Source organism: Pseudophryne corroboree, chromosome 10 (assembly GCF_028390025.1).
Source record: "Pseudophryne corroboree isolate aPseCor3 chromosome 10, aPseCor3.hap2, whole genome shotgun sequence".
NCBI lineage: Eukaryota > Metazoa > Chordata > Amphibia > Anura > Myobatrachidae > Pseudophryne > Pseudophryne corroboree.
The window spans coordinates 49,033,948-49,056,213 of record NC_086453.1 but is presented as its reverse complement, the minus strand read 5'-3'; the positions used below and the strand labels follow the sequence as shown (position 1 = coordinate 49,056,213).

Sequence of the window (22,266 nt, the reverse complement as noted above, 5' to 3'; positions counted from 1 at the left end):
GGGTATCTTCTGATAGTGGTGTCTTAATTCCACCTTAATGAAGAAATTGTAGTCCGAGATTTCCAGGTACCGGGGCTTTCTGCGGGAGATGCATCGCTAGACGTGGTCTGTACATTAAGGATCTACGTGGATCGTACCAGTGCCATTTAGAAAGATTCTCTCTTCATTATCTAACGGATTTCTCAAGAGAGGATGGCCTGCTGATAAGCAGACACTGGCAAGATGGCTTCGGATGACGATTTCAGAAGCATATTTTCAGGCTGATCTCACTGTTCCGGCTAATGTCCCTGCTCACTCTACTCGTAAGGTAGGTCCATCATGGGCAGCACAACATGGTGCTTCAGCAGAACAGATATGTATGGCAGGCACATGGTCTTCCATTAACACATTCATTAGACATTATGACTTAGATACCTTTGACTCTCATGACGCTGAATTCGGGCGAAGGATTCTCCTGTCCAATCAGGAGCGTCCCCATCACTAAATTTCTTTGGGAAAACCCATTGTTATCCTGTGGACCCTGCCTGAGAATTATACGTTATGGTAAGAACTTACCGTTAAGGGTATTTCTCCCACCCTGACGCACCTGATTTGGAGGATCTTTCTACTCAATACCCTCTTCCTTCTTGTACGGAAGGGTGTGCATGTGTGTTCTTATCACCTGATTAGGGCTAGCTATGATGTTCCTGCCTTGAGCTTTGGAATACAACTGATTTGCCTGAGCAAGGAGACGGGGATATATGGACGGGCCGGAAAAGCTGTGCACCGAACACACACACACACACACACATAAATATACATACACACACTGCACAGTAGATAGGGGATGTATATCTCAGAATACTTGTACTAAATATTCAGTTATAAAGTACACTTGTTCTTAACTAGCAGTCTAAAATGTCTTGTAGAATACTTAGATGACAGCGCTGATGAGGCAGGAGGATTTACAGAGGAGACAGAGCCCTGCAGTCCCAGAGATCAGCCGCAGCTACTTGTATAAAGATGGCGCCAAAATTTGTCAGGGAGTGAGTGAGAGAGAAATGCAGCTCCAGGGCGGGAACACCAGCAGTAGATGGTGCCCGGAGCTGGGGGAGGGGCTACAGGTCAGCACCTTATCCCCTATGCTGGTCCTCACCACCGGGTACTGTGGAGCCTATGTGAAACGGATTTATTAAAATCCGACCTGTGCTCCCTGCCCTGGTGGATATAGTGGGGTCCCTGTGCAGTACAGTGTCCATGCCAGCAGCGTGGCCCATTTCCTAGGACTGCAATTTACCGGAGGGTCCCACCCTCTTACCTCCTCCCTGATATGCAGCAACGCGATCCTAGAGAGCGCCAGCAGCGTTGTGCCTGTGAACCGGTGCGCCTCTGCTGCAAGTACACGGGAATACGGCGCTGCTAGGGAGGTGATGAAGCCGCAGCACAGCATGTCATAATGACATAGAAAGTGCTGCGGCCCTTGAAGTCTTCTAAAAAGCTCTTTTCAGGGCTGCCTAGCACAACCCCGCCTGTTACGTGACCTGCTACGCAGGCACCGACTTACAAACTGAGCTCCTGGGCACGGAGGCGGGGTTATAGAGAAGGCCATGTAGTGCATCCTGGGAACAGTCAAAGCTTTAGCCTGTTGGTGCCTCGGATCAAGATCCAACTCTACACCCCAATGTATTCCATGTGGAATCCCAGTCTATCCCGCTGCAGAAATGATGCTTTGTAATCAAGCAATCCCACTAGTACCACCATTATTAGTATTAGGAGGATAATTACAACTTGTTGAACCTAGTACCAGTCTCACTCTTTAGGGTAACAATGTACACTTTTGCTAGATTGCCTTGACATCATATTTTCAGTATAAGTACCTATGCTAAAATAAAATTCATACAATTCTATTAGAAACTCCCTAATAACCTATTACATGTTTTTACCGTCTTTCCTGTATAACGTGACTGTAAATAAACATTTGAAGCAAGACAACCAACTTCAAGACTACAAATTATATTGTGAATTCTGTTGACCAGAAATTTATCTGAAAAACCACAGATCAGCAATAATGAATACAATTTGCAATCAACATCCAAAAGAAAATGATTAAACACATGGTTTTCTTCATGCCAATAATTTATTGAAGATTGCTGTACATTTCCAGAAACCACAGCAGCCCAGAGACAGGAGGCCGGGCTTCTATCAAACTACATCCTGGCTTTTGTTTTGCTTCTACAACAATACAGTATTCACGTCTTGATTCTAAAAACAGGAATAAAAGAGGGAAGGGACCAAAAAAAAAAAAAAAAAAAAAAAATGAAAATAAAAGTGGGTGGGTAGGGAGGAGGAGGAGATCAGGAAGACAGGGGAGGGAGAAATCAAGGTGGACTCAACATTATCATTTAAGAAATAAAATAAAAAAATAAAACAAAATGAACATATTTACAAAGAAATCAATTGCTACATATTCTCAGGTACAAGAATCTGTAGTACGAGGAAAATATATATATTTACAAGAAAATAAAGGCAGGGCGTATATATATATATTCCAAACTTGACCCACAGAGGTTGGAAAACAAAAAAACGGAAAGAATGGGTGAATGAGCAAGTCTGGGTGGTAACTGCTGCCAGGACAAGCAGCCAAGTTAGCAGAAAATCCAGATTTAATGAGTAACTGCAGCAAGCCTAACAATCCTCACTGCTCCAATTACACACAAGGAAACTGGCTGCAATAGAGTCACCTGCTTTAAAGTGGGAACTCTTGCACGGGGGATTATGCAGAGGCAACTATTTTGTAGGGTTAATCAATACCTAAAAACCCATCAGCATTCAGGAAGGCCTAAAAAAGGAGGAGCCCTTTGCCCAGGTTATGTCACTAGTTCCTAGTGAGCCGACAGCCTGCGTATTGGTTCGACCCACAAAATCTACTGTATATAGGCAACGGGTAATAAAAAAAAAATTTTTTTTGATCCCATATCCTAAAAGGTTGCCAGGGATCTTCAGTGCAACACAAAGAACTAGTAGGGAGGAACAAAAGGTAAGGAAAGCAGACCAGATGCCTGTCCAGTGTTCCATAACCCTAAGTGAGTATTATGTGAAGTGGCTTATTTCATGCAAACAGAACATTACACCATGGATAATGCGCTGCAGGCACTACCTGCATAGTCGCTTAAATCCATTATCCATCAGCTGTTTGGTAACAGTCTGTTTCTAGAAAGTCCACTTCCCATAGGGAACAATGAGCTCCAATTCATGCGGTGGTAATATGGATCTTAAAATAGGTCTGAAGTGATCGTGCCGGAGAAAGAAAAGGAGGCCATGTTTCCCAGATACTAACCAGGCCTTAAAAAGTCATACAGTACACAATACGAACTTCAGCATACCAACTGATGTGGTCTGTGAAGAAACCCTTAGCAGACAAGATTATGACACATGGCCTGGATTCTTGCAGGTATGCGCCCCCCTACCCTCCAAAACCAAAGACAGGCATCCCACATTATCAGCACATCTCATCAGGAGCTAAAAACATTTCACATATTTAAACAAAAAAAAAAACAAAAAAAAAAAAAAAAGAAGAAGAAGCCCCAAGACAAAACTAAAGCTCTTAAACCAGAAGGAGGTCAGATTAATCTCTTCTCTCATTGGGTAATACAAGTTTTCATGTCGCTTTAAAAGTTTTTTGTTTGTTTTTTTTTGTTACAACTTTACTAAAATGCTCTCTTGAGCGCAGTGATACAATGGTACCCTACCACCACTAAGACGGCACATTGCAGCTGCACATCACACTGCTGTGGTCTAACAACCGCAAGCTCAATGCATCCTAACTGGAGGAACTAGTTACGGATTGTTTCAGGAGTGGTATCATTTATATACTTTCTACAAAGATAAAACATTACAGGTAAGATATAGGTTATAATTAAAACTAGTAAAAAATAGAAGCCAGGCAAGGAACAAGGGAATAGTGCCTTCGATGGATTACTTTGATAGCACACTGCTGGGGGATAAACCCTCAAAACAATGGAGTGTGTTTATCTAGAAGTTCTAATACACAGATCTGCTACATTACCACTAATTAAGACTATTACAGTTCCATCACTTCTCAGTGTAGCCGGCAGTTGTGGTGACAGCTTTAAAAACTCTAGTGGATAAAAAAAAAAACCCTGATCCAACGCCAAGGTACAAAAGAAAGCGTCTATAAGTAGTGGAGCGAATACAGCGATTCAAGCTGTACTAGAACTACAGATTTCAGCATGCCCTGCCTGCTTCTAAAAGACATTTTAAAATTACCTCAGCAAGGATTGTGTCAACTGAAAGTCAAGAGGACTGAACCAACTTGCAGAGTGTAACATAGGTGTTACCTTGGACAGTACCAAAGTACCCAGGAGCCTCAAGCTAATAGCTCTTTCAGCTATACAGCCGTTAACAGAGTAGGACACCCATCCAGACTCCGACCCCCAATGATCTTGCAAAACTTAGCCATACCTCACGCTGTGGACCAATACACTGAAAGAGCTAAACTAGGGTTTACCTAGCACAAGCGGGCAGCTTTATTAAAGATCCACCTATACTTGCTGCAGGATAGGTGCTGCATAATGAAATCCTATAGTGCAGTAACAGGTGGTTGCTGCAGTAGTCAGTGCTACAAAACATAAACAGAGGTTGCCCCCTGTACAAGCAGATTCATACTCTTAACCCATAGACACCACCCCCAGAAAGAGCAGCAGTGTCAAGGATTCTGCAGTTTTACAGATCAAACTCTATCTGGTACACGGGGAGGGATCACTGACATACACAGACAAGCAATGCCTATACAGCTACATTACAGGACTCCATTATCTCATACCTCAGCAATAAGGAACTTGAGGGACCATTGTAGAAGAGCTGTTCAATTTCGTAACATTGACATGGGAAGAATTTTAGGTGTGGTGGGAAATGTACAAAAAAAAAAAAAGTTCTACAGATAGTGTGCCTCTGCCCAGTTCAAACACTTTCCAACATGATCTCAAAACATTGGCTAATAACCTTTTAGGGAATAATTGATTGTCCCTACACTCCGCCCTCTGGCAGGGGGCCCCCCTAATCAGATGAGAGGCAGATGTTCCCGTGACGCCTCTTTACCCAAACTTCTGACGTTCTCCGGAGCAGCTCTCTACAGTGTTACAGGCATTGGCTTATGTGCAGTTAAGAAGGGGATCCATGACTTTTGAAAGACAAAATATTTGCTGGGTAGGGGACGATTAAAACCCCTTTGCCGATGACCACATTGTAAACGATCATCAAAAGTCAGTGACTGGAGCTGAAAATGGGAAAATGGAGTGATGCCCATGAACCAAGCTCATCTCACACACACACCAGTGTCAGATGCCAGCTGGGAAACAGGAGAGGAGCCCGGATGAAAAAAGGGCATGGGTCCTCAGGAAGTGCTGAGATCTGCCACATCGCTGGATTTAAGTCTGTCTGATCCAGGTCGCCCCTCACCTATTGAGAGATCGCAAATATCAATGATCAAAAAAAAATGCTCCACTGCAAAAGGCTCAGCATCAGGACCTACTGTAGTATAGGAAATAAGAACATTGGGGCAGATGTATTAAGCTTGGAGAAGGCATAAAGTAGTGATAACGTGCCAGCCAATCAGCTCCAATATGTAAATTGACAGGTATGAGCTGATTGGCTGCTACGTTCTCACCTTGCACTTATCACTTCTTTATGCCTTCTCCAGGCTTACTACATCTGACCAATTGGTTGGTCTTTAAGTTATAGGCTATATTGCATTTTTAGTAGTTCTTTAGCCAAGATTGTGTCATCTTTAAATACCAGTCATGTCAATATAATCTACAGTTTAAAACAACATGGCAAGTCTACCCCACAGGCATTCTGCCGCAATACTGAATACATAACAGTGGATCCCACAATATCCCCAAGCCCAAGTTCTAATTGTATTCTGGAAGCTAAAAGGTTTTTTCCCCAACATTTCCCCTAGACACCTACCGTGCAAATGAGACTGCTGCAAATGGTTAGGTATGAGGACGGTGTTCAGCGACGGCTGAATGGAGAGTTCTGCAAGCAAAAAAGAAAAGGTTTCCTGCTAACACACACTTAAAACCGATTAATCTAGCGCACACACACACGAAGATTTGCATTGTGAAAGAGTCTCTGCACCAAACTCTCACCTACAGAACTGAAATTGAAGATGGGAGGTAATTCCCTGCCGCTCGGGAGACGTGTGTTGGGGTCGCGGAGTTCATCAAAGAAGGAGTGTGCACAGGCTTGTAGAGGGGAGAGACGAGTGTCTGGAGTGTACTCCAAAAGTCGGCTGCACAATGTAATGGCTTCAGGAGAGGTACGGGGTTTAAAGACCTGAATGGCAGGAGGAATGGACACCGTGAGGCTGCAGCAGTTTTAAAGCTGTACCACGACTTGAACAAGCCTTTGTCACTTACCTTTGTCCAGGGGTGTGCTTTGATTTGGGGGAATTTGAACTCTGTATAATTAGGATTCATCTCTCGGATTTGTTCCCTTGTGGGAGTTCCTAAAACCTGTAGAGACCAAGTCAATGAGATTTCCAGCCCAAATCAAGTCCTAGTAACCCCATTTGCATGCTACATAAATGCCTCTCTGAGACGTGAGAAGAGTGGGACCTACAACCCTGCATAAGTAACAAGATACACTTTGGATGCACATGTAGGTAAGTGGTGTGACATCCCAGATGGGATTGATGCACTGTGCCAGATTGTGAACATCGGTCAACCAGATAAGGCTCAACTAATCAAACGCTTAACTGGCTTTGCCAGTGGATCTGGATAAATATTGCTCCTAAAACAAACTGTTCAAAATGGCTTATAGGCAAATAGGATTTTAAATTACCTACCTGTAAAATTATTTTCTTGTAGTCCATAAGGGATATTGGGGAATTAGTACGATGGGTATAGATGGAGTCCAAAGGAACTGGTGCACTTTAAATTTATTCAACTGGGTGTGCTGGCTCCTCCCCTCTATGACCCCTCCCACAGTCAGTTATAAGTAAAAGTGCCCGAAGGAGAATGGACATACTTGAGAAGGAACAAAACAAGGTGTGGTGAGAGTCACACACCAACTTCATAAAACGACCAGCAACAGCTGAACAGGTACTCACATAAGAGAAAATCAGCAGAAAAAAAGTCAACGGGCGCCCAATATCCCTTATGGACTACGAGAAAAGGATTTACCAGTAGGTAATTAAAATCCTATTTTCTCTAGCATCCACAAGAGATATTGGGGAATTAGTACGATGGGGACATCCCAAAACTTTCAGAAAGGGCGGGAATGTGCGGAGACGTCTGCAGCACCACCTGCCCAAACTGGGTATCAAACCTGTAGAATTTCACAAAGGTGTTCTACCCCAACCAGGTAGCAACTTGGCATAGTTGCAAGGCTGAGACTCCACGGGCAGCCCCCCAGGAAGACCCCATTGATCTTGTAGAGTGGGCCTCCAGAGACTGTGGGCTGCAGACACACAGGACTGTTGGATGGTAAGCCGAAGCAAACGCGGACCCGAGCCGTCCTCTTGATATAGATCAGGCCTGGCCAACATGTGGCTCTCCAGCTGTTGTAAAACTACAAGTCCCATCATGCCTTGCCACAGTTTTGCTATTAGGGAATGCTAAAACTGTGGCCGAGAATGCTGGGATGTGTAGTTTCACAACATCTGGAGAGCCACAGGTTGGCCAGGCCTGTTATAGATCTTCAAGGCTCGCACAGCATCCAATGCCTCCGGAGGAGAAGTGCCAGAACTTGACGATAGCACAATAGGTTGATTCAAGTGGAATGCAGAGACTACTTTCAGCAGGAACTGCTGCCTAGTCCTGAGCTCCACTCTGTCCTTGTAAAAGGCATTGTCCGACTGAACTTGGATTGCATGATCCCTGAGTAGAGGAGAGGTCTGAAGCAGAGCACTGTAGATCGCCCGAAGTTACAGAATATTGATCAGAAGTAGGGCTTTGTGTGCTGACCACCTGCCCTGGTAATGAACCACCTGGGTGACAGCTCCCCATCCTCTCAGACTTGCATCTGTCGTGAGGAGAACCCAATCCTGAATCCCGAAACTTCGACCTTCCAGTAGGTTTGAGGACGGAAGCCACCACAGGAGGGAAATCCTGGCCTAAGGTGACAACTGTATTATCCGGTGCATTTGAAGATGTGATCCGGACCACTTGCTCAGGAGATCCAATTGAAATGTTCTAGCATGGAATCTTCCATACTGGATCACCTCCTATGAGGCTACCATTTTCCCCAACAATCTTATGCAAAGATGGATGGATAATCGAGTAGGCCGTAGAACCATTCAAACCATCTCCTAGAGCAGTGGTTCTCAAACTCGGTCCTCAGGACCCCACACAGTGCATGTTTTGCAGGTAACCCAGCAGGTGCACAGGTGTATTAATTACTCACAGACACATTTTAAAAGGTCCACAGGTGGAGCAAATTATTTTACTTGTGATTCTGTGAGGAGACCTGCAAAACATGCACTGTGTGGGGTCCTGAGGACCGAGTTTGAGAACCTGTGTCCTAGAGTGTTCTCGCTTTGTCCTACGGGAGGAACACTTTCTGGGCAACAGTATCCAGCAACATTCCCAGGAACAGGAGCTGCTGAGTTGGCTCCAGGTGAGACTTCTGTAAATTGAGGAACCACCCATGGTGTGACAGAAGTTGGAGAGTGTGGTCTATATGGAGCAAAAAAAGCTCCCTGGATCTCGCCTTTATCAAGAGATCGTATAGATAAGAGACACAATATTCACCCCCAGGACCCAGAGTTGGAACATCATCTCCGTCCATCACCTTCATGAACACCCTCGGAGCTGTGGACAGGCCGAAGGGTAGCGCCTGGAACCGGTAGCGATCATTCAGCAGGGCAAACTGCAGATAAGCCTGATGAGGTGGACAATTCGAAATATGGAGATAGGCGTTCTTTATATCCAGTGAGACCATGAACTCCTGTTCCTCCAGGCCCGCAACCACCGCTCGCAAGGATTCCATCTGGACCTTGAAAACCTTTAGGTAAGGGTTCAAGGATTTTAGCTTGGGGGAAGGGGGGGGGGGGGGAACAATGACTTGGTACGGGACCAATTTTAGGACAGCCTGTTGCAGCGTAACCCACATATGCTCCAAAGCTGGTAAGCTTGATTTGAAAAATCATTGGGGAGGAGCGCCGTGGAACTCCAGCTTGTAGCCCTGAGAAATTACATCTTTTGCCCAGATATCCTGGTAGGAGCTTTCCGGATGCGGCTGAAGTGACGCAGCCGAGCTCCCACCTCAAAATCCCCTTGGGGTGGGTGGGCACAGTCGTGCTGGGGCCTTAGTGGAAGTTGAACTGGTGCTCTGTGGTTGCTGGTTTTCTCGTCATACCACTCATTGGTGCCTCTAGCTGCATTGGAGGCACCTCTGGGGCCCTAGATCTAAATCTGTTAGACCGAAAGGTCTGGGCAGACGGCCCCGGGTAGAGACGTCTAGCCGGCGGGGTCTCAGAGGGGAGAAACGTGGATTTCCCCGCAGTAACTTTAGAAATCCACATATCCAATTCAACCCCGAAGAGCCAATCACCTGAAAAAGGAAGACCCTACACTGCGTTTGGACTCTGCGTCCACTATCCAGTGATGCAACCACAAAGCTCTGCGCACCGACACTGCCATAGCAGTGGTCCTAGCATTAATATTGCCTATCTCCCTGAGAGAGTCACACAGGACGCGTGCAGTGTCTTGAATGTGTTTTAGGAGAGCCACCGTAGTGACCAGGGACATACCCCCCTGAGAGGCCTTCTTGAATTTGAGTAGCCCACGTACAAATGTCATGAGTCATCCAGCAATTCACTATGACCGGTCTTTGTGATATACCAGCCGCTGTATAGATAGACTTCAGTGTAGTCTCTATTTTTCTTTCCCCAGGGTCCTTTATGGTAAAGGAGCCCGGAGCTGGCAGTACCGCCTTTTTACATAGGCGAGAGATCGATAAGTCTACGGCCGAGGGTTCTTCCCAGATTTTACTGCCTTCAGGAGGAAATGCGAAAGTGTGCAAAAAACGTTTTTGTGGTCCTGATCTAGAGAGGGGGTGGGGCTGCTGAACATCTGCCCTTGCAGCTAGGTCTGCAACAGCCTGTGCGGTGGTTGAGTTTTTTTTGAGTACTAGCAGTGAGCATATCTGACATCATGGATTTTATGCCACCTAGCTAGGAAGGCTTTTGACCCTCCCCCCCAGCCCCCTCACTTAGTTGTGAGGACTGGCTGCATTGTTCCATGATATGGAACCAGATGTAGAGGGAGAGAATCTGGTGTGACAAACAGCATAACTGGTGTTTTACCATGTTTAGAGTAAACACTTACATACACAAGTAATATAATAGCAAGCCTGCCCTTACTGTATGCGAGAGGGAGACAGAGAAGGGAACAGCACACCCAAGCTAAACAGCCCCAGTGAGACTGCAAGCTGTTATATCACGGTGTAGCACCGGAGTTTTCGTCCTTTTCAGGACACAGATTGTGTACAATAGCGGCTCTCCCCCTTTGCTACACCCCTGTACCAGTTTTCCTGCGTACCCTGAGTGTCTGGAGGAGCTGTGTGTGCCTGCTGCTGCAGCTGTAAGCAGAGGAAGGCGCCAAAACGCTGCTGGTCCCGCTCTGAGGAAGCTCCACCTCCTGTAATGGCACCGGAGCTTCTTAGATCTTTATACTGGCAAAGTCTCCATATAAGTGTAAAAACACCACAGAAGTGTTAGTTTTCACTACTGCTGCCAATGTACACAGAGGGGCTATAGTGGGTTCTCCCCCTAGAGGGTAGAGTATGCCGCCCCTGCGTTTGTGCCGCACCAAGAACCGGGGGACCACCCTAGTGGGGCCCCAGGTTTGTACTCAACACCCTTGTCACATTCAAGCAATGTTAGGGGTGTGCAGCGTGCTGCGATTGTGACTGCTAAGGCACAGTGCCCCACTGTACAACAACCTCTCAAGATGGTGGTCCTGCAGCGGAGAAGCGGCTCTGACGTCTGAAGAGACAGGTAAACACCCCCCCGCCCCCCTAACTCCCACGGTGCAAGTATGCTGTTGCCCAAACAGCATATAGAAAATTAAAAAAAAGTTTTGAAAGAAACTGAAGAAAACGCTCTTGAGCTGCAGAGATATGCATCCTCTCCTGAGGGCACTTTTTTCTGAACTGCCTGTGGGAGGGGGCATAGAGGGGAGGAGCCAGCACACCCAGTTGTAGAAATTTAAAGTGCACTGGCTCCTTTGGACCGCGTCTATACCCATCGTACTAATTCCCCAATATCCCTTATGGATGCTAGAGAAATTTTCCATAGAACCTACTACCTCATTATAACTCAGCAAGCGTAACTCGTACAACTATCCATCATGCTGAAATCCTCAGTGCAAAGACAGTAAACACCTTTCGCATAAGTCCATTTCTGTTTCCATTTTCCAACGCCATCCCTCAGGTGCTCATGGGAAAAGCTAAAAATGCAAACGCACCTTAATGATCTCCACCAACTGGTCCACTCCACTGTCCCCAGGGAATATGGGCTGACCCAAGAGTAGTTCTGCAAGGACGCAGCCCGCCGACCATATGTCTGAAGCAGAGAAAATGCACAAAATGGATAAAAAGGGATACCGCCAGCTAAAAATTAAACGTCCCATAAACACAAGCACTCCAACAAGCACTACCAACGTACCAATGTTCGCAGTGTAATCTGTAGCTCCAAATATAAGCTCCGGTGCTCTGTAATAGCGGGAACAGATATAGGACACATTCGGCTCCCCACGTACCAGTTGTTTTGCGCTGTAAAACAAGTAATTTTATTTAGACTGAAAAGCAGCACAGTTCATTTTACAGACACATACTCCAAATTCAGACAGTCAAGTAGTACAATATACAGGAGGAGATCTGGTGATGACGGGACCCCTAAGACAGCTTGGACATACCTGCCAAAGTCACATAGTTTAAGGACCGCTGTGTCTGGATCAACCAGTAGGTTCTGTGGCTTGATATCCCTGTGGCAGACGCCTTGAGAATGGATATAAGCAAGACTTCGGAATAGCTGATACATGTACACCTATAAAGGAAACACACCTGTTCAACCATCTGAAAACCCTGCCAAACTCCCCCAGCGATCACAAGACCACTTACAGACCCTTCTCACCTTCACATAGATGGACGGCAGCGTGGATTTGGCTTTTGCAAAGTGCCGAGCAACACGATAGACTGTTTCCGGGACAAAATCCAGGACCAAGTTTAAATAGACCTCATCCTTCTGAATATAAATAGAAAATAAAAATATAATACATTGAATTAAAAAGGGCGTCCTATAGTAGCAATATTATTAGCAGAAATATTACAGCATTAAGGGGCAAATATACCAAGCCTTGCAGAGATAAAATTACCAATCAGCCGCGTTACAGGCCATGTTTTAAGAAATAGTTAGGAGCCAATATGCTCGTTTTTCTTTCTATGGATTAGTACATCGTCAAATCAAGAAAAGCTGTAGGGTTGTATAGCAATGAAGATATGAGTGGTAACAAACACATGGGGCCAAATGTAATAGAATGAGAGTTTCAGAAAGAGAGAGAGATTTGGTTAGGTTTTGCAGTTTTTTTTTTAAAGTGGCAATTTACACTGCAAAACTAGGTTGATCTTGCTGTGTAAATGATTGCCACTTTAAAAAAAACAAAACAAAGCTGCAAAACCTTACCAAATCTCTCACTTTTTGAAACACTCACTATATTACATTTGGCCCATGGTCAGCACATTAGGAATAGTACATTAGCATTGAGGTGCACAGGACAGTCTGACCTTCTCTCCGCTGGAGTAGAAGAAATATCGTAGACGCACAATGTTACAATGATCCAGCCTACGCATGATCTGAAGTTCACGATTCTGGAATAAAAAGGGAAAATAATTGTGTAAGACCATGCACAAAAATAAACAAAAAACACCCACACACATGGAAAACCTTCAACACGAGTGCTCACAATGAAGCATTAACTTATTAATGGGCTATAGGTGGCCTTCAAGGAACTCCTGGGGGTGGGGGATTCAAATCTTATCGCACCCCCTATCTCCCGTCTAAAGTGACAGGAGACAGAATGGCGATATTCAAAATGCCCCCCGTTATCGCGCCCATTACAGTTGGGTTTAAGCATGCAAAGCTCCTAAACCCGACTGAAATAATGGGTGCCCAAACGGATCTCTTTATGAACTTGTGATGTCGGTAGTAACATTAGAATACTCAGGCGGGTGCGATTGCGGCCGGGACTTATAAAGGCTTATCATACTTAGCAACTGTAAATTGCATTTACACAGCCTGTGCCTCATGATATGATGCCATGGGGTTATTGGTCCCCTCAAGACTGACCCGCGATACCCATAGAACCTATTTTAAAGTCTCCAACTGCTCTATTTTCCCCTACCCACAAGGACATGTTAAACTAGACTGAATTAAAACGGTCATGTTTAACAGGCTTGAGCAGGATTGAGCTGTACTCCATCAGTCCAACACTCAACAAAGCTCCTTCGCTGTAGAACAGCCAACCATTATACCACCGCAGTGTCATTCTGGGGATACCCGAATCTGGGCAGTCGTTCATTATACTGTGTGGGTCACAACCACTAGATCAAAGGCAAGACTGCCCTGTTCAAAAGCACCAGACTACACTGGCTGATCGGCAACTGCATATGCTTTTGTTAATGAATGCTTCTTGATATCGGTTGCAGTTGAACTGCATTTACAAAAACCCACTCGAAGCTGTGCTGAGAGAACCCTCGGCGGCAAGGATCCACGACAAGTCACACATTAAGGGGATGCAGGAGCCTGACAGAAACAGAGCGTGTGGATGCCAGTTGAGGCAGGAGCGTAGAGGGTGGAATAGGTTTCCTCTCTCATGGGCACATTCTAGCCATGCCGCACCATCTCGTCACCTGAGATACTCTAGATATCTGGGACCTTGCTTCCTAGCTGTGCCACTTTCCATAATACCAATTTCCTTCCCAGGTGTAATCTGTATTCAGACCCTGGCTATCCCTAGCGGATTTCCCACGCTTGCAAAATGTTCAGGCGACTTACTCTACTCCCTTTTAAAGTATAATATATATATATTTTCCGATTCTGTATTTTAATTTGTTGGTCAAAAGCAGATTGACAGACATCTCGCTGCATGTGAATCGTTAAACCTGAGTGGGTGTGGTCACCAAAGGAATCTGTCTCCACTTTGTACGCAGAACTCCAGGGGTTTAAATCAGATCCATATGAATTGGTATGGGAGGCTGACCGGGGAAAGGCCCTTGATGCAGACATTTGGGAAGATACATGCACTAATGTAGCAATCAGCTCCATTTCTATACCAATCCAACAAAAGGCTTACAAACTTCCTTATAGGTGGTACTATGTTCCATCCAGACTGAACAAAAGAAATTCAGAGATCTCTAACTTATGCTGGAGATGTTTAGTTGACTACATGGTGAAGCTGCCCGAGACATGCCCAACTCATACTATTGTAGGAATCAATATCTCCCCATACCTCTGAGCACCCCATATGCCACCAGTCAATATAAATCTGACACAACGGGGGCCCTTCAATTGTTCTCCTGGTGGCTGTTAACAATGGGCGCCATGCACCGAGCAATCCAATTGTTGCTCCGTTTGGGTGCACATGCCGCAGCAAACATGGTGACGAGCAGAAGTGTGCGCAAGCTTCTCTGGGCGCCTTAACAATGACTTTTGATGGGTTTAGCTGCTATATGCGCTAACCCCACTGTATTAAATTGCTCCGTCGGGAGCCTACTTAGTGTGCCTCGTAAGACTAATTCCCCCTATCCTCCCAGCGGCCACCTGTCAGCAAACTGGAAACAAACCATACACAAGAGCTCATATACGACAAATTCTAGAAAAGTATGGCACATAAGTGCTATGGAATAAATTATTAGCATCCTGCACGGCTCCTCTAACACTTGCATTTTCCCAGTTTCCCCATGTGGGCTTGGTGTACTCCTAAATCTCATTTGGGCAAGAATTTTTGAATGATTCCAGTTGAGCCGAAACCAATTTCCTCCTTCCCACCACTCCTCTACTTCTCCTTGCAGGCGGCCACTACACACTTTTTTTACTCCCATCTCTCCTCCTTTTTCCCTTTCTACCTCTCAAAAATGGATGAGCTGACGTTTTAGAACACATCTCTTTAAAGCTATGTTGCCTGCTGGAATGTTTAAGATACATCTTTCTACTTTCTGTTTAGCCACTACCTAGCTCACTTCCCCATGTCTAATATTTGTTTGGGGATACTTTAAGTTACATAATGCTGTACGTTTTGACCTCTATGTAGGTTAATTTTGTAGTCTCATTCCTGATTTAAGCATATTTGTGTATATCAAATGACAAAAAAAAAAAAAAAAATACATGGAGAGTGGATGGTGATCGGTAGTTTAGCCACAAGCAAAGTCAGGTAACACCCCTCCTCCATAAACAAGAGGGAGATGGTTACAGAAGACAAACACTCTAGAGATGACAGCGAGACATTTGAGGAATGCAACAGAAGGGTTTGCACAGAGAGCCCATGACAAGCCATTTATAACCATCCTAACCACACAGATGAAGTAGCATGAATGTTACCCAGGTGGAGACTGAATACCAGAGTGTACATGGTTCTGAGGAAGTCATGCAGAACAGGAACAAGAACGGTATGGACCTGTTTATAATCCAGCCTAGGCTTTTTAGCGATTGAACAACTACTTGAAGACAGACTGTTGGTTTCCTGGACCTGATGGAAACCCCTGGTAGAGCAGGAGGGCCACTATGACAGGTAGGACCTTAAACCCATGAAGCATACTTGAATGTGGAAGTGTAACAAATGGGGACGTGGAGGCAGGAGCCCAGGTTACAGAACAGAAGCCCCTTAAATGAACCACTGACCACTCAACATGCCCCTAAACTGCCCCCCAGGTCCACCACATCTATACACATAGAACTGATATTATTGCAGCCTGCTAGTCCCTGTAATAAGACAAAGCGAGACTGGGTGGCACAGAAAGTGGCGTGCAAGTGCCCCCAGAAAAAAAACCGAGAATACTATGGCAGTGCGTGCTGTGGAGTGAGACACGTTCAGACAACGCACATGCCCAGGTAATAGCTATCTGCCCCATCCATCTCGGCCCCCTGCAGTACACCCCACCCCATAGTAGCCCCTGCAGTGCATTACAATAGTGATCAAGCCTCCAACACCATGTCATTTGCTGTACACTATTTTCAGGGTGCCTCCTCACCCCTCCCTGCATTTTTGCGCTGAAAGGCCCCTCTTGTGGTTCTCATTTCCGCAAATGGTAAACTATAATCCCAAAACAGAGGCCGGAACACAGAAGGTGAAGTGTGGGCACCAAAACTGGTTTCCTCCTCCCCTGATGAGTGGTCCACTGTGCAGACAGGAACTGCTGGGGGGTAGACAACGAGCCCCTTATCCTACTGGCTGTAGCGTATCCTGTGAGACCCGCTAATTTTGGTAAACAGTTCTTCACCTCCTATAGCACAAATACGCACTATAGCAAATAAGCGTGATCCCTGCTTTACATTGGTGGAGAAGAATTGCAGCCGTAGTTGCAAGGAAAAAGCACCACCAGGAAACTGAACTCTGTAAAAAGTGCAGATCACACAGGTGCATATTTTGTTCTGGTGTCATTCACAGACTTGACGCTGGACCTGGAGATCCACCTTAATATAGTAAGTCACACTAAGAAGGTCCACCATTCCTCACATGACAATAACAATGCCTGCATAACACCGGGGTCTGAGAACCATACACAAGCCGGCATCATATATGTAATAACTGCTTAGGTTCTCAGGCTGCATTTGTTTGCGAGCACTTTTATTAAGGAGGTTACAACATGGCTTCAGCATAAAAGGATCATTGTTTTGCATTGAACAATTCCTCTTGCTTTCAGCATAACAACCGGTTATGTCACTAATCTACAGAACATGAATGGCAGGTCGTCGGTCCCTCGGTAATAAACCTCTCTGTGGATATTGCCCGTTTGCTGGAACAGATTTAACAACCTACTAAACTTACCCCATCAGACATCATAGTACAAACAACTGTAATGTGATGCTTCCAATAGCAGAACAGACATGAAGCAGCCTTGTCCAGGAGGAAAGAACTACTGCAGTATATTCTTGCACTGAAACTTTTCTGCATCACGTTAAACGACGTGCTATAACGAAAAGTACCACAAAGACAGAACTGTGCATAGCTGCCAACTACTCAGTATAGTTACTGCCATTATCACCTCATAGGGGTCAATTCAATTGAATAGCGACGGGAGCTAATTCCCGGCGCTATTCAATTCTGTCCATGTTAAGTCGGCGAATGCCTCTTCTCCCGGACTTAACAGGTTGATTTGTCGGGAGAAAGGGCATTCTCCGACTTAACTGCCCAGCGCGACGCTGATTCCCGACAGAATCAGCCTTGCGTCAGCACTTTTGTCAGATTTCTGCGAGAGGGATTCACGACAATTAAGAATCACATCGCACTGAATTGAATAGCGCCAGGAGCTAATTCCTGGCACTTTTCAGCGGTCGGAAAATTTAATTGACCCCATAAAACTAAAAAAGAGCAATGAGAGCAGCTTATTGTATAAATGTGTAACCCCCCCCCTCATTTCTTACCTTAAATCTCTTGTCCTGCAGCACTTTCTTTATAGCCACCATCTCCCCACAGTCCACGAGTCGCGCCTGGTACACTACACCAAAGGACCCATTGCCAATTACTTTAATGTCCGTATAGGACACTTCCTGGGGACGGTCAGGCCCCTGACCAGGAGTGGCCACTACGGTAGTTACTTTACCATTGTCTCCTAGGAACAGAGAATAAGGATATATTTAAAAAAAAAAAAAAAAAAAGTCTACAGATGCAAATAACATGCATCCAATATTCAGGGGGCAGTTGTCCTAGCTGTTAACAATAAATCTTAAGATCAATTCAGTATTAACCAGTATAACACACACAAGAGCGGTTTAGTTTGCCCTATAGGGCCTATAATATGGAGCTATACAAGCCTTAAAATGGCAAAAGATACATTTTATAACTGCTGAACCCAAATATATTTCTTGTTTACTCTAACACCAAGTAATGCCAGGTCAGCAGTAGTTTGCCGACACCACATATAAAAAGTTTATTTAAATCATATTTCCGTCTCCAACCACATACAACTGCTGGTCATACATTATACTAGTGGTTTCCAATGCAGTCCTCAATGCGCCCCAGCAGTCCAGATTTTAGGGATATCCCTGTTTGTGCACAAGTGGTATAATCAAACTGACTGAGGCACTAATTAACTCACCTGTACTTAAGCATGGATATCCTTAAAACCTGGACTGTTGGACTGCCTTGAGGATCGTGTCTGGGAACCACTGCATTATACAATTATCCAGAATTGATAAAATAACTGTACAGTATCTGCATGACGGGCCTTAAATTATCAATCTGTCGGACATGCCAAATTGCCCAACATGTCCGACAGATGCAATAATTTGCGAGCTCCAAGTTGGCCGCATTGGTTGGTTTATACTACCTCTGCCCAAAGAACACTGATATCGTGGCCTTATATACAGTAAAATACCTCAGCATATGCCCAATGATATCTGCTGGGTGTCATACTGTCAGATAAAATGCTGTCACAAATTTACCTAACCTAAGGGTAGGAAACGTGCAGCAGCTAACCTACACCTCCCAGAATGCCCTGCCAAAGATTTGCTGTAAGGGCATTCTAAAACAGTGACATGGCATGCTGGGATGTGTTGTTCCACAGCAACTGGAGAGCCACACATTGCATACCTGATCTAAGACAATTTTTCCAATTCAACTACTACAGGCCAAGAGACCGTGTAAATCTGAGACTGAAATAACTTGTCTCGCACTTAGCAATGATGAAAAGGTGTGTAACCAGAAGATGGAGGGACTGCCATCATGTCCTGAATTAACCCACTGTACAGATATCACACTCTTGCCATCATGGGATTTTTTTTTTAACTAGTTTAGAGAAGATTACTGGGAAACAAGAGAACAATGAGTCTTGTAAAATCACTTCTCTGTCATACTACAAACCAGGGCCTGGGGAATCCCATCTAACCTTCATATAGGCTAGACATTACATGTAACCACAGTAGTAAGACTCAACGCACAGTCACCCATCGGTAATATCAGTGGGTGTTTAAAGCAAGGAATACAAGCTACGACAAACTACCCTCACCATAAAAACAGGATGGGGCTGGGACAGCCAGTTGTGGCCCTCAGGCGACAAAGGCGTAAACCTATCAGCAAGATACAGAATCTATTGCCCCATATTATGCTCAACAGCGGACCTAGTACCCCTTCCGCCAGTCCAGTTGCTGGGACTAAGGAAGTGAACGCAGAGGTAGAAAGATGATAATATACACTATGTACTGTCTTCCATATCCAGAATATTCCATATATGGTAATTTATTTTAGAGCACAAGCGATATGAAACATAAAAGCATTCTGTGTATGCACTATGTCCCATCCCCAAGATTTCTCATTATGGTATGCAATTATTCCAACATACGGAACAACCCAGAATACTTATGGATATGGGAGACTGTAATATAATATATCATTTATACATAGCTATAGGCTAGACATTACATGTAACCAGAGTAATAAGATCAGGAGTGCCTCCTAATTATGGCCACAGAGCTATAGACTAGGCACCTGGGGTAACCCTGTGGTAATAGCCCCAGCTGGCTACAGTCATGAGGGGTAATTAGCCCCCCCTCCCCCCCGGGGTTGCTGCATGGGCAGTAACACCCAGCACCATCGGTTGCAGGTCCTCCGACACCCCGCCCCGGCCGCCATGATCACAGTCCCCCGGCCCCAGGTACTCACTGCCCAGCTTGATAGCGCTGAAGCCCACGGGCACAGAGGGACCGCTCCCCGCGGCCCCCCCGGTCACGGGCCCCTTGGCAGCCCCAGCCTGACCCTGGTCACCGAAGGAATCGGGCCGGGCCCGGTTGGCGCCGCTCATGCTGAGGAGCGAGGCGTACAAGCGCTGAATGGTGCCGGGCTCAGCGGCTCCCTCCCCGCGGCCGCCACACACACTCAGTCCCCGGGGCTGCTCCAGGCCGCGCCGCGCGGCTCTCTGGGAAAGCGAGTCCGTCCCCTGCCCCGGAGCCGCCTCCGCCAATCACAGGCCGTCCAGCGCCAGACTACAACATCCGACATGCCCCGCGCCCGTGGCGTAGACAAGCGAGGTGGGGGTGGGAATGGGGGGTAGGCGAGGCTGCGGCGCTGAGTACGCTGGGATCTTGAGTGCACGAGCGGTAGGGAGAGACTACAACTCCCAGAGGCGCCACGCAAGCCGGAAGCAGGAGCCGCAGTGCACGCCGGTAATAGTTTGGGGAGGCAAAGGCGGAAGTGTGTAAACTACAATTCCCAGCACGCAGCGGGGCGGGGGGAGGGCGAGCTGGTTCTTGACGTAGCAGTGACTCCCCCTCAGCGCAACAATGAAAGCGGAAGTGAGGCGGACAGTAGGGCCGGGGGGACTCTAATCTGAGCAGCCATGTGCAGTAAGGGCGTTGCTATGGACACCATGGCTTCTGTGGGCGGAAATGCCTGAACAAGCGGGAAATATAGTTTTAAATATATTAAAAAATAAATTAAAAAAACACACCCACAACCAAAACACTTAACCAGATTGAGTGGGAGGTGATGAGGAATCAAACCATCTGAAGCACTGTGGAACAGTTGCTCATAGCAACCACTCGAATGCTACAAGATAAATGACAGCTAAAATCTGACTGGCTGCTAAATGCAACTTCTTTCGCCCTGTTTAGAAGGTACATTTTACCAACAGACGGAATGTCGGCAGCAAGCCTCCTTGTGGGCTCATATTGCTACTTGGTTGGTGGCATGGACCCACAAACTGAGTGGGAATAACCGGCGGTAACCAGGATTCAGACAGTGTCTCCTGACCACAGACAGCCCAACAGCAGGTATTTTGACTGCATCCCTTTAGAAGAAGATCTCCTACACCTCGCCCTAGGTGAGCAAGAGGAGACTGAGGGGATTGAATTGCCGGCGAGTATCTTGCCCGGCCAAATTCGTATGACACCCACATACCTCCCAACATGACCCTCTCCAGGAGGGACAAAATGCTCTGCTTCTGGATTTCTCTCAATTTATGATTGCCAGCACCTGTTTTTAACAGGTTAATGGATAAGAAAGGTGTTTCAGCACAGGTGATGGATATCATAAATTAAGAGGGAAGTCCAGGAGCAGAGTATTTTGTCCCTCCTGGAGAGGGTCATGTTGGGAGGTATCATACACCCCCCCCCCCCCTACATGACCCATTCTATTAGGTACAAAATGCTCTATTCCTGGACTTCCTTGCCAGTGGCAGTTGCAGAGGTGGAGTTGCAGCATAGTCCAAAATTCAAATAGGGGGGTCATACAAACTGTCACCCCAAACACTGCCAGACATCACCAACAGGCAAGGCCGGTGCAAGGTCTCGCTGCACCCTAGGCAAATCTTCAGCCTAGCGCCCCTAACCTGACACCCCACCCATCAGCACCTGCCAGAGGGGAGATGCAGGTGACCACTAGGAGGGCTGGGGTGATTTGCATCATTATACATATACAGAAAAAATGGACAACACTCTCGGACTTTTAAAATGATAAAATATATTGTAAACAAGTCACAAAATTTAGTGACTTTGTTCACAATATACTTTTAAAAGTCCTTGAGTGCCGTCTATACTTTATATACTGTATATGGGGTCTTGTGTGGATATTTAATTAGGGCTGGGTACAAGATGCCATCAGAATACCAAGAGCAGCATCCTGACCACTATAATACTGACATTTTGAATGAAATTAATTAACCTTACCCTAACCCTCCCACCCCGCAGCCTAACCCCAACCCTCCTCAGCATACTAACATTCGGGATGTCAGCCGTCTATTTAATTGTATATGCGTATACATAAATATTTACACACATACATATATTTGTATGCTTCTTATTGTTTAAACCCCCCATCTGTAAGTTCATTACTAACATGCATACAGAGACGCACTTTAGTTTTTTGCTAGATGAAGTCAGTGGTGCCCTCCAGTGACTGGCGCCCCTAGGCAGCCACCTAAAGCTGCCTAATGGGCGAGCAGGCCCTGCCGACAGGGACTCACTGGCAGTTGGTGTGGCCCCCATTTAAATTTTGAACTGTGCTACAACCCCACCTCTGCAACTGCCACTGGCAAGGAAGTCCAGGAACAGAG

The 22,266-nt window shown here is 45.9% G+C and overlaps 1 protein-coding gene across 3 annotated transcripts in view; it reads right to left on the bottom strand.

The window, feature by feature from the left end:
* Positions 1 to 2,097: 2,097 nt before the first annotated feature.
* The window catches only part of GSK3A (glycogen synthase kinase 3 alpha), a 104,382-nt gene continuing 84,213 nt past the window's right edge, over positions 2,098 to 22,266 (bottom strand). The window contains exons 1-12 of one of the 3 annotated variants that reach the window (XR_010188548.1): positions 19,881 to 20,358; positions 17,645 to 17,832; positions 12,790 to 12,873; positions 12,140 to 12,250; positions 11,922 to 12,052; positions 11,672 to 11,778; positions 11,472 to 11,569; positions 6,420 to 6,515; positions 6,150 to 6,336; positions 5,968 to 6,036; positions 5,332 to 5,457; positions 2,098 to 2,241 (exon numbers count right to left, since the gene is read on the bottom strand). Coding sequence is in view for 2 of the 3 variants with exons in the window: in XM_063942352.1 (XP_063798422.1) it covers positions 5,393 to 5,457; positions 5,968 to 6,036; positions 6,150 to 6,336; positions 6,420 to 6,515; positions 11,472 to 11,569; positions 11,672 to 11,778; positions 11,922 to 12,052; positions 12,140 to 12,250; positions 12,790 to 12,873; positions 17,645 to 17,832; positions 19,881 to 20,019 (1,275 nt within the window). In the remaining variant the exon portion in view is untranslated. Of the gene's footprint in view, positions 5,458 to 5,967; positions 6,037 to 6,149; positions 6,337 to 6,419; positions 6,516 to 11,471; positions 11,570 to 11,671; positions 11,779 to 11,921; positions 12,053 to 12,139; positions 12,251 to 12,789; positions 12,874 to 17,644; positions 17,833 to 19,880; positions 20,359 to 22,266 lie in introns of those variants that run through there. The other 2 variants (XM_063942352.1, XM_063942353.1) reach the window with 2 other exon arrangements.